This window comes from Suncus etruscus, chromosome 1 (genome assembly GCF_024139225.1).
Source record: "Suncus etruscus isolate mSunEtr1 chromosome 1, mSunEtr1.pri.cur, whole genome shotgun sequence".
NCBI lineage: Eukaryota > Metazoa > Chordata > Mammalia > Eulipotyphla > Soricidae > Suncus > Suncus etruscus.
The window spans coordinates 151,102,388-151,115,939 of NC_064848.1; the positions used below are offsets into that span (position 1 = coordinate 151,102,388).

Consider the following 13,552-nt stretch of genomic DNA (forward strand, 5'->3'; position numbering starts at 1 on the left):
TATAACACACAGTGGAAGAGAGAATGATAATTGAACAGGAGAGGGGATAAAGGACTACATTTAAAATTGCATTAAATACAACTTGGATTTAATGCTCTTTGGGTAGATACAGAGGCCCTCCAACTGCCTCTCCTGGACCAAAGACTCAAAGCAAACAGATAGCCAAAAGAAGTGAATTGAGTTCTATTTAATTTGATGTCTTGTGTTCTGCCCCTTGTAAATAGAGTCTTTCAATTTTCATAAATCACTCTTGTAGTTTGTTGCTTCTACTTCATGGGAAGGCTGAATAAAATATGTCAGAAGTAAAAAAGAAACAAGTTGTCTACAAGATTAACATGGGAAATGAGGGTTTATGAGTACTCATTTTGTCATCAAGTCCCCATTTTCCAATGTGACTGCCCCTTCTATGACCCAGGGCTTCAGAATTCTCAGATAATTATCCCTGCCCATACATCCAGGATGGAGTCAAAGTTTTCACAGAGAATGCACATCCCCCCTTATGCTTTTTAAACTGTAAAGAAGCACTTGCATAGCAAGTTCTAAATAAGCCTTTATAGAATATGTACAAAATCGCAGGGGTGCCATGGTTTGAATCAAGGAAGAGACATGGTAGGAGATTTGGTGATACCTCTAATGATGAGACAAGTTTATGTGTTTGCTGGCAAACTGATCAGAAGGAACCTGGGTATGCTATGACAAGAAGTGACCATATCAGACTGTAGCCTGGAGGGAAGTAAGGAGCCAAGAAAGTGCTCCCTGCACACACAAGAGGGCAACCAGTGATAGGTGCCATAAAGAAGTGCCAGAACCTTTGAGGGACACTGGTGCAGTCCTGAACCCTGCAGGAATTTTGTCCTGGACTTCCACTTTGCCTCCTGAGGACTCCAGGCAGGGCCCACGAGGAGTTGGAATGATATCTGGAATCCAACCTGTTGTGTTTTCCACCACCTCCTGAAGAAGGATGAAAAAGAATTCATGAAGAAGCATTTACATACCCTTTCCTTTCCTTAGACCTTAGTTGTTTAGCCCTTGTTAATGTATCTTTAAGATGGTTACTTGTAATGCATTTTTGAGTTGTAATGATGCCTGCCTGTAATGGCCAATGGACTGGGACACATCCCCTCTGAAGGTCAACTGACCAAAAAAAAAGCAGAAGCCTGGCAATTAGTGAGGGGGCCCAGGAATATACAAGAGGAGAGCCTGTAGACCAGGCTACCTGGGGACCCAGGCTTCCTCTCAGGTCTGGCCTAATATACTGCATAAGCAACACAACCATTTGGATGTACCCTCTCTCTCTCTCTCTCTCTCTCTCTCTCTCTCTCTCTCCTCTCTCTCTCCTCTCTCTCTCTCTCCTCTCTCTCTCTCTCTCTCTCTCTCTCTCTCTCTCTCTCTCTCTCTCTCTCTCTCTCTCTCTCTCTCTCTCTCTCTCTCTCTCTCTCTCTCTCTCTCCCCTCAGCATGAAATGTAGCAGTTCATCTCCAGAGCAACAGGTTCCCTTCTGGGGAGTTCTCTAATCAATAATATCTCTCTTTCCTCTCTTGCTCTTTCTTCTTGAGCAAACTTCACCCCTTAAGATGCATTAATAGTAACCCCATTAAAGATACAGTAATAATTTCCAAATTTCACACATTCATTCACAGTAACTGAGGGATTTCAATCATACCCTCACCCAAGAAAGAAGTCTCTCTTTTCATTTGCTCAAAACCTTCTTCTCTTAACTACCATTACTTGACCATTTGCTTCCTCTGTTCACTTTTCCTGGCTTTGATCAACAGCAACCATTTATAGTGTGTCTTGGGACTCACATCAATGGTCTTTATTACTACTGTCTGCTGGGCCTCCTTGCTAGCCTTTTCAGCTGTCTTTATGTTCTCTGGCGTCCAGTCAACATTGCTCAGGGCCATCACACCCTCCATGGGACTGTCGTAAAAAAGAGAAATAGATAGTCACTAAGAATTTACCAAAAGCTTTGAGGAAATCTGAATGGTGTGCCTCACTTTTATAAGTGCCACATCTCTGTGCACTATAAGGAAAGTCTTACAACTCAAAGAAACAAACGTTTGACAAAATGATAATTAATATCAGAACTCATTAGCTAAATGTTTTAGTGAAAAAAGAGGAACATCTGGAAGCCAGGAAGTCTAAGTAAGTCAAAGGAATATTTCCATAACTGTAATTTCTATGAAATTGTATGAGAAATGGGAATGGTTTTATCTGTGCTAATGTACATTTTTTCTTAAAGCCTTTCATCAGAACCTTAGAGAGGAATCATCTCTCAAATAAGTAATGGCTCTTTCTTGAAAGTAAAAAGTCTTGGACTGATTTAGGTTATGCATAAAGAGATAGAAATATGATATCTGGAATCCAACCTGTTGTGTTTTCCTCCACATCCTGAAGAAGGATGAAAAAGAATTCATGAAGAAGCATTTACATACCCTTTCCTTTCCTTAGACCTTAGTTGGTTAGAGGATCTAATTTATAGATTATAATTAGAGGATCTAATTTATAGACATCAGTTTTCCTGGCCTACTATCTCAAATAACCTCACTAATATGAAAGAACTTCCAGTTCCTATGTTATATCCAAGCTCTGAGAATGAGATATTACCAGGACCAGGAAGACAGCCCAAGGAGAATCATATCTCAATGGTGTTGGGCAGAATGTGCTTCATCTTCTCCATTCACCCTTAGAAATCATCTCTAGGATCCTTAGCATATACTTCAGGGTCTTGTCTCCCAGAAACTCACTCTGTTACTTCCTCTCCCAGTTCATGAGCCACGTAGATGATGTCGTGGTAACCCATGCAGCTAGAAATGTTGTTTCGGGGATAATAGAAGAGGAAGATAAGGCACATCTCATTAATGGTGCTGGGCCCCCCCTAGAGAAGAGATAAATAGAAATGGAAAGAAAAAAATGCTAAGGAATGCAGAAGGGAGAAACAGTTTGTATAAAGTAGTTTAGTTGACTTTTACGTGGTGATTTTTACAGAATATTTACCATAGTTTTTCCTTCCTTTTCCTCTATTTCCAATGAATAAAAATTTTTGATATGATTTCCAAAGAAATATTCCTGCCCATCCCTCATTTTCATAGAGATTATTTGATAAGATAATACAAGATAGTGGAAAAGATGAGGCACATATTGATTTCATGTCTAGGGAGATACTACAGGATGTAGAGTACACGCCTTGCATGTGTGGGCCTCAATTTTATGACTAGCAGCCAATGATACCATGACCATCATTGGGTATAGTGCTGGTGGCCCCTGAACATTGCTGTTGTTCCCTTATTGGTTCCCAGCACTGAAGAATCCTGAGCACCACATCCTCAGACTCTAGCATTAAGCTCTCTGTCCTGGTTGGCTGAGTATCTCCAAGAGTAGGTAGAAAGCATCACTTGGGAGGCCCCCAACAACATCTTTCCCCAACACTTGCATACAAAGAGCAAAATATTTCTCCATTTTGAGTTTCAATATAGCTCCCCATTCTCTACCTGCATAAAGCAGTACTCACTCACATAGAATACACGCTCAGATTACTATAGCAGAAACATGAATTTTTCCTATGAATTTCCTGTGAAATTTCCTGTGAATTCTCCTACTATTATGATATACAGCACTTCTACCTTATATTGCAATATATTGGTACATTCTTCCTTAATAGCATACCACCCCTTTCAAGTCCTACCAGCACTCAAGCAACCGTTTTCCTTTTGGGTTCACTTTATTTATTTGAGTTAATTTTTTTATATCGTAGGCACTGTAGTTCATACAACACAATTAATGATAAGGCTTTATGCATAACACATCTCAGCATCACATGGTCCACCAGAATATCTTTTTCTCTCCACCAGTGTCATCTCCTCATCCCCCAAATCCTATTCTTCCCCTTCTTCCTTTCCCTGTGGTAAGCTTTCTACTAAAAACAAGTTCTCAGTTTCTGTTGCCTTTGGGCATTTGTTATATCCATACTTTATTCCTTTCTGCATACAATGGACTGCGATTATGATAACATCAGTTAACTCTGAGTCACTTTTACAAGTTGGACAAAACTAGGCCTTTACCCTTATCCCAAAGTGAGAAACTAGAGATACTACCTCTATTAATTATGATTCTGATGCAAGATAAGATAGAATAACTTTCTTAAGGTCAACACTGCTAATGATTGTGCTCATATTCAAACCAGGCCATGCAATTCAGAGTCCGTGCGATTTTCTATGACTAAAGAAGGTCATTCACAAAGAAAGTAAGAAATTATTGAACCTATCTTAGAATCCTGGGAGTATCAGAACAAGAGCAATTTATATGGGAGGCTAATAATATGGAGCAGACTAGAGGATTCAGATGGGAAGACTGCAATCTTTGGGTAGCCACTACCAGGGAGACGATTCTATTCTGGGGCTATTACTATGGGGAATAGATACTTACAAAAGTCAAGCTGTCTCGATCCAGTGTCTGGTAGTGACACTGCACCAGTAATTCATCCCCCTATTCAGAGTGAAACACCAAGACAGAAGTGAGACTCAGAGGGATGGATCCTGTCTTTGAACTTCTTGGCTAACAATGACGAACACTGATCCTGACTTCCCCCCAACTTCAGTCATCCCTGCCCCAGATTCTCACTGGCTTGATTTCCACTCGATGAGGTAAATCTCGAGTCTCCTGCAGATTGAAGTCATAAAAATCATCTTTGCAGATGACTCGATATTGAGATCCATTCCTAGTGAGAGAAAGGAAGATGGGACAGGAGTGAGGGGGAGATGAAAAGAGCATGGGATATTTTAATAAAGAGTCAGTGAAGAGGGCCGGGCGGTGGCACTAAAGGTAAGGTGCCTGCCTTGCCTGCGCTAGCCTTGGATGGACCGCGGTTCGATCCCCCGGTGTCCCATATGGTCCCCCAAGCCAGGAGCAACTTCTGAGCACATAGCCAGGAGTAACCCCTGAGTGTTACCGGGTGTGGCCCAAAAACCAAAAACCAAAAACCAAAAAAATAAATAAATAAAAAGAGTCAGTGAAAGAGGAGAAAATTGCCCAGAAAACAAAACAACAAACATCAACTCTTTCTGTTCCCTCATTTTATTTTAGCTCTTCTCTAGGATTAGTTCTATTCCCTTATACTTGCAACCAAGTACAATCATATGCTACAGATAAATAACTACTTATGAAATTTACTCTTACTGCAGAAGAGAAATTTTTGAATTCATGTCTTTCCTTACCTGTACTGCACAGCCTGCAGAGACCTCCCAGCCAAATGGGTGTGGAGAAGGTAGCCATACACATGTATGTCAGGTATGGATCCCCCATTCATCTGTGACAGGAGATGCCTCTAGTTTGTGAAAGACTCTCATCTTGCCCTGACTTTTGCCTTCCCTCCCCTAACCGTTAGCATCTTCCTCTTAGGTCTAATACCTACCCTTGTACTTCTTATTTGCCCTTTTAAACATTTTTTTCCCTGTCACCTGAATCCTTCCCTCCTTTGCATCTTTCAATATAATGAAATTTCAATTTAATGAAAATGCAATATAATAAAAATTCATTAATGTAATGAATTTCCCAAATGCCAGGTTGTAGTTCTTCCCCATCTCTTGGTCTCAGACTAAGTTGTGGCCATCAATTCCATTTTACAACGGGGAGCAAGAAATCTCAGGGAGAATAGGACTTCCAGCATCACCTCTACAAACTTCTCTGTCCTACATAGCCCATATGACATGAAGGACTCTGCACCCGGGGGTATGAAGTGGATTGGGAAAGTGTAGAAGCCGAGCTGGAGTACTCCCATGTCATATTTGCGCAGCCGTGCAGTGTAGTACACTCGGATTCCTGAAGAGTCGTACACACCTTGGGTGGAAAGGAGCAATGATCAAGGCAAGAGCATGGGTCATGTACTGAAGGGACAGAAGGGGGACTTTGAACAAAGAAATTATCTCGCTCTCCTCTTTGGTTCTTCCATAAATGGCTTCTGATGCTTACCAGCCCGGTTGTGAAAGTTGCTGTAATGAATCTCCAGTCGGATCCACTGGGGGTCCATAGGAGTCCCAATAGAGATGCCCACATCATCTGGAAACTGGTAACTCTGTCACAGGGGGGAATTCACAGCAAGAAGAGCTGAGAACTAGCTGGTTGCAGCAATCCAGAACTTTTCCTTGGTTTCTCCCATACCTACCCTCTCTTTAGCTTCCCATCTGTCCAGCACCCCTTGTTTCTAACCGTTGCCTCCCCACAGTTACTCCTTTACCTTCCTTTGAACTCACAGTGCCCCCGACAGCCCAGCCCACGACGACCTGGGAACAGAGGGAGAAGGCAGGGTCGGCCCCATAGCAGTCACTGACTCCTGTGGGCAGTGCACTGGCATTACCACAGGCATAAACTAGGATGTGGTGCACCATGGTCTCATCATGCTCTACCAGCTTGGGCTCAAACTAGATGAGAGAGAAAGATATGAACAGTCAGATCTCCTATGCCAAGTCTCCTTTCCCCTCATTCTTTTTACCCAAATAAACATTTCTCCCCAAATAAATCCATACTTCCCCATTTCTCATTCTCTCCCAGTTTCTTCCTTCCCTGATCTAAAAATTTTCCTGTTCTCTTTGATCTCTCTTATCCCTATCTCTTTAATGGCTAGCATCGCATCTAATAGGAAGCAGAGCATTCTAGTTGTGAACATCATAGCACTTGTGTTTTTTTTTTTTTTTCAGATTTCTGCGTTCCCTGTAATTGAGCCTGTAGCTGTGCCTTATTGGATTCTTTCTAAATAAATATTTGTACCCATTTGTCTTCTCCCTTATTAAAACACTTTATGTTTAAAATCAATCTAATGGGAAATGAAGTGACCTAATTGGTCTTTCCTCAAGTCATATTTTAATCAACCCCTATGTTTCTACAAATTTAGATTTTCTCCTCTGTGACTGAGAGACTACAATTCTCATACTAGAATAAATCTTATTATTTGTTCTTGCAAATCTTTATTAATTTAATCTTAATCAAAGTGTTGTAGAGTTTGAATAAGTTAGTGTTGCGAACTATAGGCTTAGGAAATCATGAAATTTGCATCTCCACTCAAACTGGCATTACCTCCCCCAGAAGTTTTTCAGTGTTTCCTTTATGTTCCAAGATAGCCCTTCTGATTCAATCATGCCATGACCCTGTTCAGTCTATACCACATCCCACTATGCTATCCTGCCCACTTACCTTGTAGATATGATGTTTCTGGCTAACAATGGGGAGAGGAAGGAAGGTACAGGCATAAGTGGTGTCATCCTCTGGAATTAGGAACTGGAGAAGACACAGAGGCTAAGTTGGGATAGGTGTGTGTAATGATGGTTCCATAGGATAGGGGAAGGGAGAGGAGTAGGAGGGTTTCCTACACCACCAGTTTGGCAATCTTGGGGACACTGAGGGAAATCCTTAAGCCTTTATCTAAGACTTGCGTGGAATTTGGAGTTGAATAGAATGGTGGGAATGGGAATACAAGCAAGTTGGTGAAATAGTGAGGGCTTACGTCTGTGAGCTCCAAGTCATGAATAATGGTGTCATCAGGCAGTTCCAGGTCATCTGGGTGGACTATTTGTAGCAGAAAGATGGACTTCACAAAAGTCAGCTTGCGATCCAGCTTCGGAGTATCATCGGGACCATAGGCTGCCAACACTCTCACAGTGTCATCCTGTGGTTGAGTGTGCATGGAGATGCTGTGCCCACAGGCAACTCTTGATCCCATCCACATCCATGACCCACACATAGAGAATGGCAGTAACTCCCTTAGGAACTTAGAACTAGTCATATTCTAGTTTGGCTTTAGAGTCCCACTAGCTGAAGATATTGAGACCCACCACTGGTAAATGGCAGTGAAGTCCTGTGAAACTAAGCAAGGTACTTATGGGATAGGTGCTGAATCATTAGAGACACTCAGTGTTTCCAACAGTGAGAGTTACTGTCCCCTGGTGGCACTGCTGGCTGTGGGGGTTCAGAGGGGGCCACACTTGGCAGTGTTCAGGAGTTCCTAAACTCCTGTTCCTGGCTCTGCACTCAGAAATCACTCCTTGGCAGGCTCAGGATGCCAGGAATCGAACCCAAATCCATCCTGAGCCAGCCACATGCAAGGCAAATACCACTGTGCTATTTCTCTAGCCCCTGTTGATTCTTCTAAAGAATATAGATTTCCAGGTGAAAGTACATTGAGAAACTCTGCTCTAAAGACCTTCTGAATTTTCAGAGATAGGAGAAAGGAAGAAAGAGAGAAATAGAAAAAGAGACAGAAAGAAAGACAGCGACACACAGAGAGAAAAACACAGAGAGAAAGAAGCAGAGACAACTATGAATAAAAATTGAGATAGAGAACAGGATAAAAATAAAAAACAAAGAGAAAGACTAGTACAGAGAGAGAGTGTGTGTGTGAAAAGTATTCTCAAATATGACTGACATCCTGAGATATGTAGGCATTGCAGATTGCAAATAATGCAATCATGCATGCAGTCATGTGTACTCAACCGAAGATTCTCCCTCCACCCTGTTTTACCGCGATGTCTTGGTCATGAGGATCACAGGAGCGAAAAGGCCTTGAGAAACGCATGGTGGTGTAGCTCTCATCTTCCTTTAGCTCCTGCAGGGCAGCGTCCTGGCTCCCATCCTCTTCCAGGGTGTCCTCATCCACCAGGTGCTGATCCTGGAGGATCAGGGATGGTAATGTATTAAACAAGTCATGACTTTGGAGCAGTGTGTAATTTCATGTTTCCCCAAGGAGCCATTCTTGGTTTTTATTGGAACCAGCTTCTAGATGAATACTGGGGAGAGTGATAGGGATGGTATTGGGTGAAATTTGCTTAAAACCCCAATTCTATGTTTATTCTCCTATGTTTAATCTCATCATCTTAAATACCAATATTTCTGTTTCTCTATTTCTTGAAAGCTCTCATTCCCTGAACTGTCTATATCATCAATTTATCTTCTCTTTTGTTGTTGTTGTTGTTTGTTTGTTTTTGGGTCACATCCGGCAGTGCTCAGGGGTCACTCCTGGCTCTACGCTCAAAAATTGCTTCTGGCAGGGTTGGGGAACCATATGGGATGCCAGGATTTGAACCATTGTCCTTCTGCATGCAAGGCAAAGGCCCTACCTCCATGCTACCTCTCCAGCCCTCTCCAGTTTATCTTCTCTTATGGCTCTTATGGAAGTAAAGATAGGAATGTGAATCAGATATCTTGGGATATTCCCCAAGACCTGCATGCAGAGGGCAATCAACTCTCTTCTCTCAACATATTGTCTGGAGGACTGAGATTAATTTTCCTACAGATCACATCAACAGGAAGAGTTCAGCAGTAGTGGCATCCCTGAGTATATTCTGGAGATATTTCTTAAGTGTGCCTTTTTTCCTAGACTCAGAACCATCATCCACCCAGAGTGACTCCTTCCTCCATGGAACAGTGTCATGTCAGACTTACCGAGAAATAGACATTGCCGTTGGGCAAGACTCCTCCAACAACCAGATCACTTCCTGCTCTTGTGTAGCGATTGGTGACCCCCAAGCCTACCCAGCCAGTTGTCCGGACCTGGAGCTCAAAAGTGATGATCTCGGCCTTGAGGTCAAAGTCCCAGCGCAGGAAAACAAGATTGGAAGAATCAAGAAACCTGGAATAACGAAGGCGAGAGGTGGGACTTATTCGGTTTTCTTGGGAAAGGACTGTAAGGACCACAAGAAGAAGGACCCCAGAGAGAAGAGCATAGGTCATGACTCTTGGGGAACGGAACATCGCTGCCGTAGAGGAGCATTCCAGATGAGGGTACTTATATGTGCTTCTGCCTGTGTCAGGCATGAAGCCATAGAGGAGGAACAGAATGACTTCTCTGATCTGATAACTTCTTGGGTTCCTAGTGGTGTCACTTACATAACTCTGGGGGGTGTGAGATCTCTAGGAAAGGATTGAGAAGATTGTCTCTTGTACTGGAATAGGGATTTGGCATGAAATCTCAGAAATAAATAATTTCGACTTTTCTATCCCACCCCTATGCCAGTGTCCTTCCAAGGGCGACTCTAGAATCAAAGAACTAGCAGCACCTTCACTTTCTTTACTTAAAACCCTTCTCTCTGGATCTTTGAATTTCCTTACTTTTACTTTTGGCGCATGTATGACTTAAATGGATCATATGGGGGTTGTCTCTGTTTTCTCTATTCAGAAGAAAGGCACCAGCATGGTGGGCATGGGGGGATGGCAAGTGAGCCTGCCTTTCAGCCTCCAGATACAGACCAGGAAGGAGATGGTGCTGATGTGTGGGAGAGTTGGGGGGAAGGCTGAGATTTTCATCTCTTGAAGAGTTTTTGCTGCTAATCCCTCTAAGGACATAGAGATGAAGGAGCCCTAATCAGCTTTCCAGAAGGGCAAGAGGAGGCAAATTCTGAGTCTTTGCACCTTCTTGCTGAAGGGAGGAGAGAGGAGATAAGGGTAAACAGGGACCAGTTGTTTATTCATTTGCCTCTGGGATACTTTGTGCCTTAACCCTACTCCTAGGAGGTGTCTTTCAGAAGCCTTGGCCCTCCCCTAGGGGCTTAGTCTTCATCTTTAGCTGCAACAAACACAATGGTGAGGAGGGAAAAGATGGGGACCTTGGTGATGGGAAGGTTGCAGGGTGAAGGGGGTTGTTATTGTTACGAATGAAACCCAACTACAATTATGTTTAAATAAATAAATTATTAAAACACACACACACACACACAATGATGCTGCAACAAAAGTGCAGGAGTGTTTCAATGTCAGAACATTCCACTTCAAAGGAAACTCACATCTACTTACTTTTCCCCAAATCCCAGCCCACTCAATTTTTATTTTTTTTAATTTTTTAAATAATATCTTTATTTAAACATCATGGTTACAAACATGTTTTTAGTTGAGTTTCAGTCATAAAAAGAACACTCTCCTTCCCTGTGCAACATTTCCAAAATTGCCCCCCATCTCCCTTATCTCCATCCCGTTCCTGCATTTGAGATAGGCATTCTACATAAAGGAAATGAACGGGTTATGCTTAGTCACACTTCCTTTTGGTGTCAGAACTAGGGAAAATTCCTCCCGGTCAGTGGTCAATTCTCCTCCATCTTCCTCTAAGGCTTTGTGCTCAAAGCACCCAGCACCTGCCTGCCTTTTTTGTCCTGGGGGAGGGAGTTTGTGACATTAACTGATTGCATGTTGGGGAAAAGAATAAAGTCTCCCTCTAACACTAGAGTCCTTCCAACCAGTGCCTGGCACAGTTGAATTAATGATTAAGTAACTTCATAAATACCCACTATTATGTCCTTCCTCCATCAAGTAGTAGGCAAGGAAGGCCTTTCTGGCCACAGAAATAGAACTATTCATCTACATCTAGGACATTCAGCCCCATTGTGGATGGGTAGGAACTGGAATTTCTTGTAATGGTGGGAGTTCATCAAAGAAAGCATGGGGTGTAGTGGAAGGAGAAAACACATTTCCCTTGAATATTGCAAAAACATCCAACTCTGAGCATGGCAGAAAGGTCCAGGAGCTAGGCAACCAGGTGGAAGGAATGTGCTTATCTGAGCTCAGTATGGAGGCAGAGCCAAGACAGAGGCTGGGGAGGTGCTGACCTTGAGAAGCAGCAATCCAGAGGAGAGATAACAGGAGTGTCCCAGACATTCTGATTCCAATCGCATTTAAGGATTAAGGCCCAAGGGAGGGCATGGCCAGCAGATAGGATAGCCAGCCCTGTAAAATGAGATGGCCCCAGAATCCCTTATACACAAGGTATAGCCTAAACACTGCCTTTAGGGAGAGGCAGAGTCATGCTGGTGGAGCCAGGAATGGCCATCAAGGTATTGACTGACTCCAGGTCCCAGTTGCCTTTCTATGGGGCTTGTTTTTCTCTCTTTCCTCTTTGCTCCAGATGCAATTTCCTCATCTCCACTAGATCTCTTTCTTTTCATCATTGAATCCCTAGAGTGATACTCTATCACTATAATTAGGACTAAATGCACATGTCTGACTAGAATTTGGTGTGCACATCTTTCTGATAACCAGGCCTCCAGATTTGGACAAAGCTTCCTAGAGTTTTTATTTCTCTCTTGAGAATGATGAGCTTGGGAAGCAATACGGAATCAAGGCAGGCATTGATTGAATTGATATGCCTGATGGTTGTTTTATGCACCTTGAAATCATGCATGTTTAAAATAGGGTGATAAAGAAAATATTGATGATGGAACTTCACAGGCAAAACTGTGCAAAAGACTAAATCTAAGGTTTAGAATTAACTGTAACCTAATTTTGATGTTAAAATATGGTGAGCCTTTGTTTAGAAATAACATTGCTTTGGCTTCTGTTCTCTGCTTGCTTAAGGAAGTTAACTGCTGTAACCCAATTTTGCTGTGAGCTTAAGTGCAGCCATGACAGGCTACAGTTTTAAGATAGAAAGACTAGACCCAGAGAACAGTCAATTCCTGGAACCAGACCATAGGGGTAAATGCCAGGAAATATATCTATATAAGGCCAAACAGCAGCTGACAGATGGCCAGATGACAACCTCATCCTGGGTCTGCAGCAACGAACAGATAACTAGATGACACTGCACCCTGAGTCTGGGGCTGTAGCCCACCCAACTGTCTGTCTGATATAACATTTGAGCTACAACCAATTCTAGCCCAATCCTGTACTAAGGACCAATAATTTTAAAGATAAATACCCAGAAGCAGGGATCCCCTAGACTGAGCCCCTTAAAATTTGACATGTGAGTTATTCTCAGGGTCCTCATCTTTTTGGAGATGTTGTACCCCAGCAATGCTAGAATAAACTCCCCTGCATTTACATTACTGTCTGTCTCCCTGGTAGTCTTTTGGGTGGCAGATCCTGAGTTCCCAATTTAACAATCAATGGTTTTCAAAAGAACCAACAAACAGTCTCAGTAAATTAAGCAAATTATAAGCTGTTTTATTCTAACACCAAATGGCATTTAGATGTCTTTGCTAAAATCATGAGAAACTTTTGTTGGTGAATTTGCACCCTAAAAGATAGACGCCACACTCTAAATACTAATTTGAATATAGTCTATCTCTTGCCAATGCAATATTCAAAGTCACATGCTAATTCCCCTAGGCAATATGGAGATATTGTTGTCTGTGAAATACTGAGGTGGAAGATCTTTGAATATAGATCTTTGAAAACTCACTCCCTAGATTATTGGTTTTTAAACTTCCTAGGGGTAAGTGGGAGGCCTCTTATTAATGCTAAAAACTAATAAGAAACATATTGTTTGAATATACATAGATTACTAAGTAGTCAAAGCTACTATTAGTTTCCTATTTTAATTGAGCTGATAAATATCATTGCAATAATAGAGTCAACTATTAATTGAGTTCTTAGTCTGTTTCAATCCCTATTTTAAGAATACTAATATTTTTTAGTTGTCACTATGACATAACTTTCCTTAGCACCTACATCTTGCAAATGAAAGAACTAAAATTCAAATTCATATTATTGCTAATGATAGCACTATGAGTTATTAAGAATTTTTAAAATTAAAAACTAAGTTTCTTCCAAATTTGTAGTCTCCCAACAAAGGGAAAGA

General features: G+C 41.9%; 1 protein-coding gene across 1 annotated transcript; it reads right to left on the minus strand.

Annotated features, from left to right (window-relative positions):
- Positions 1–711: 711 nt before the first annotated feature.
- LOC126023165 (putative DBH-like monooxygenase protein 2) lies at positions 712–9,801 on the minus strand. The gene is made up of 13 exons (XM_049784129.1): positions 9,430–9,801; positions 8,510–8,656; positions 7,496–7,657; positions 7,186–7,269; positions 6,249–6,416; positions 5,968–6,070; positions 5,669–5,835; positions 5,214–5,305; positions 4,621–4,717; positions 4,426–4,485; positions 2,748–2,878; positions 1,806–1,920; positions 712–951 (listed from the first exon to the last, which is right to left on the minus strand). Exons 1-13 carry the CDS (start codon positions 9,799–9,801, stop codon positions 712–714), a joined length of 1,938 nt encoding a protein of 645 aa, XP_049640086.1.
- Positions 9,802–13,552: the final 3,751 nt, after the last annotated feature.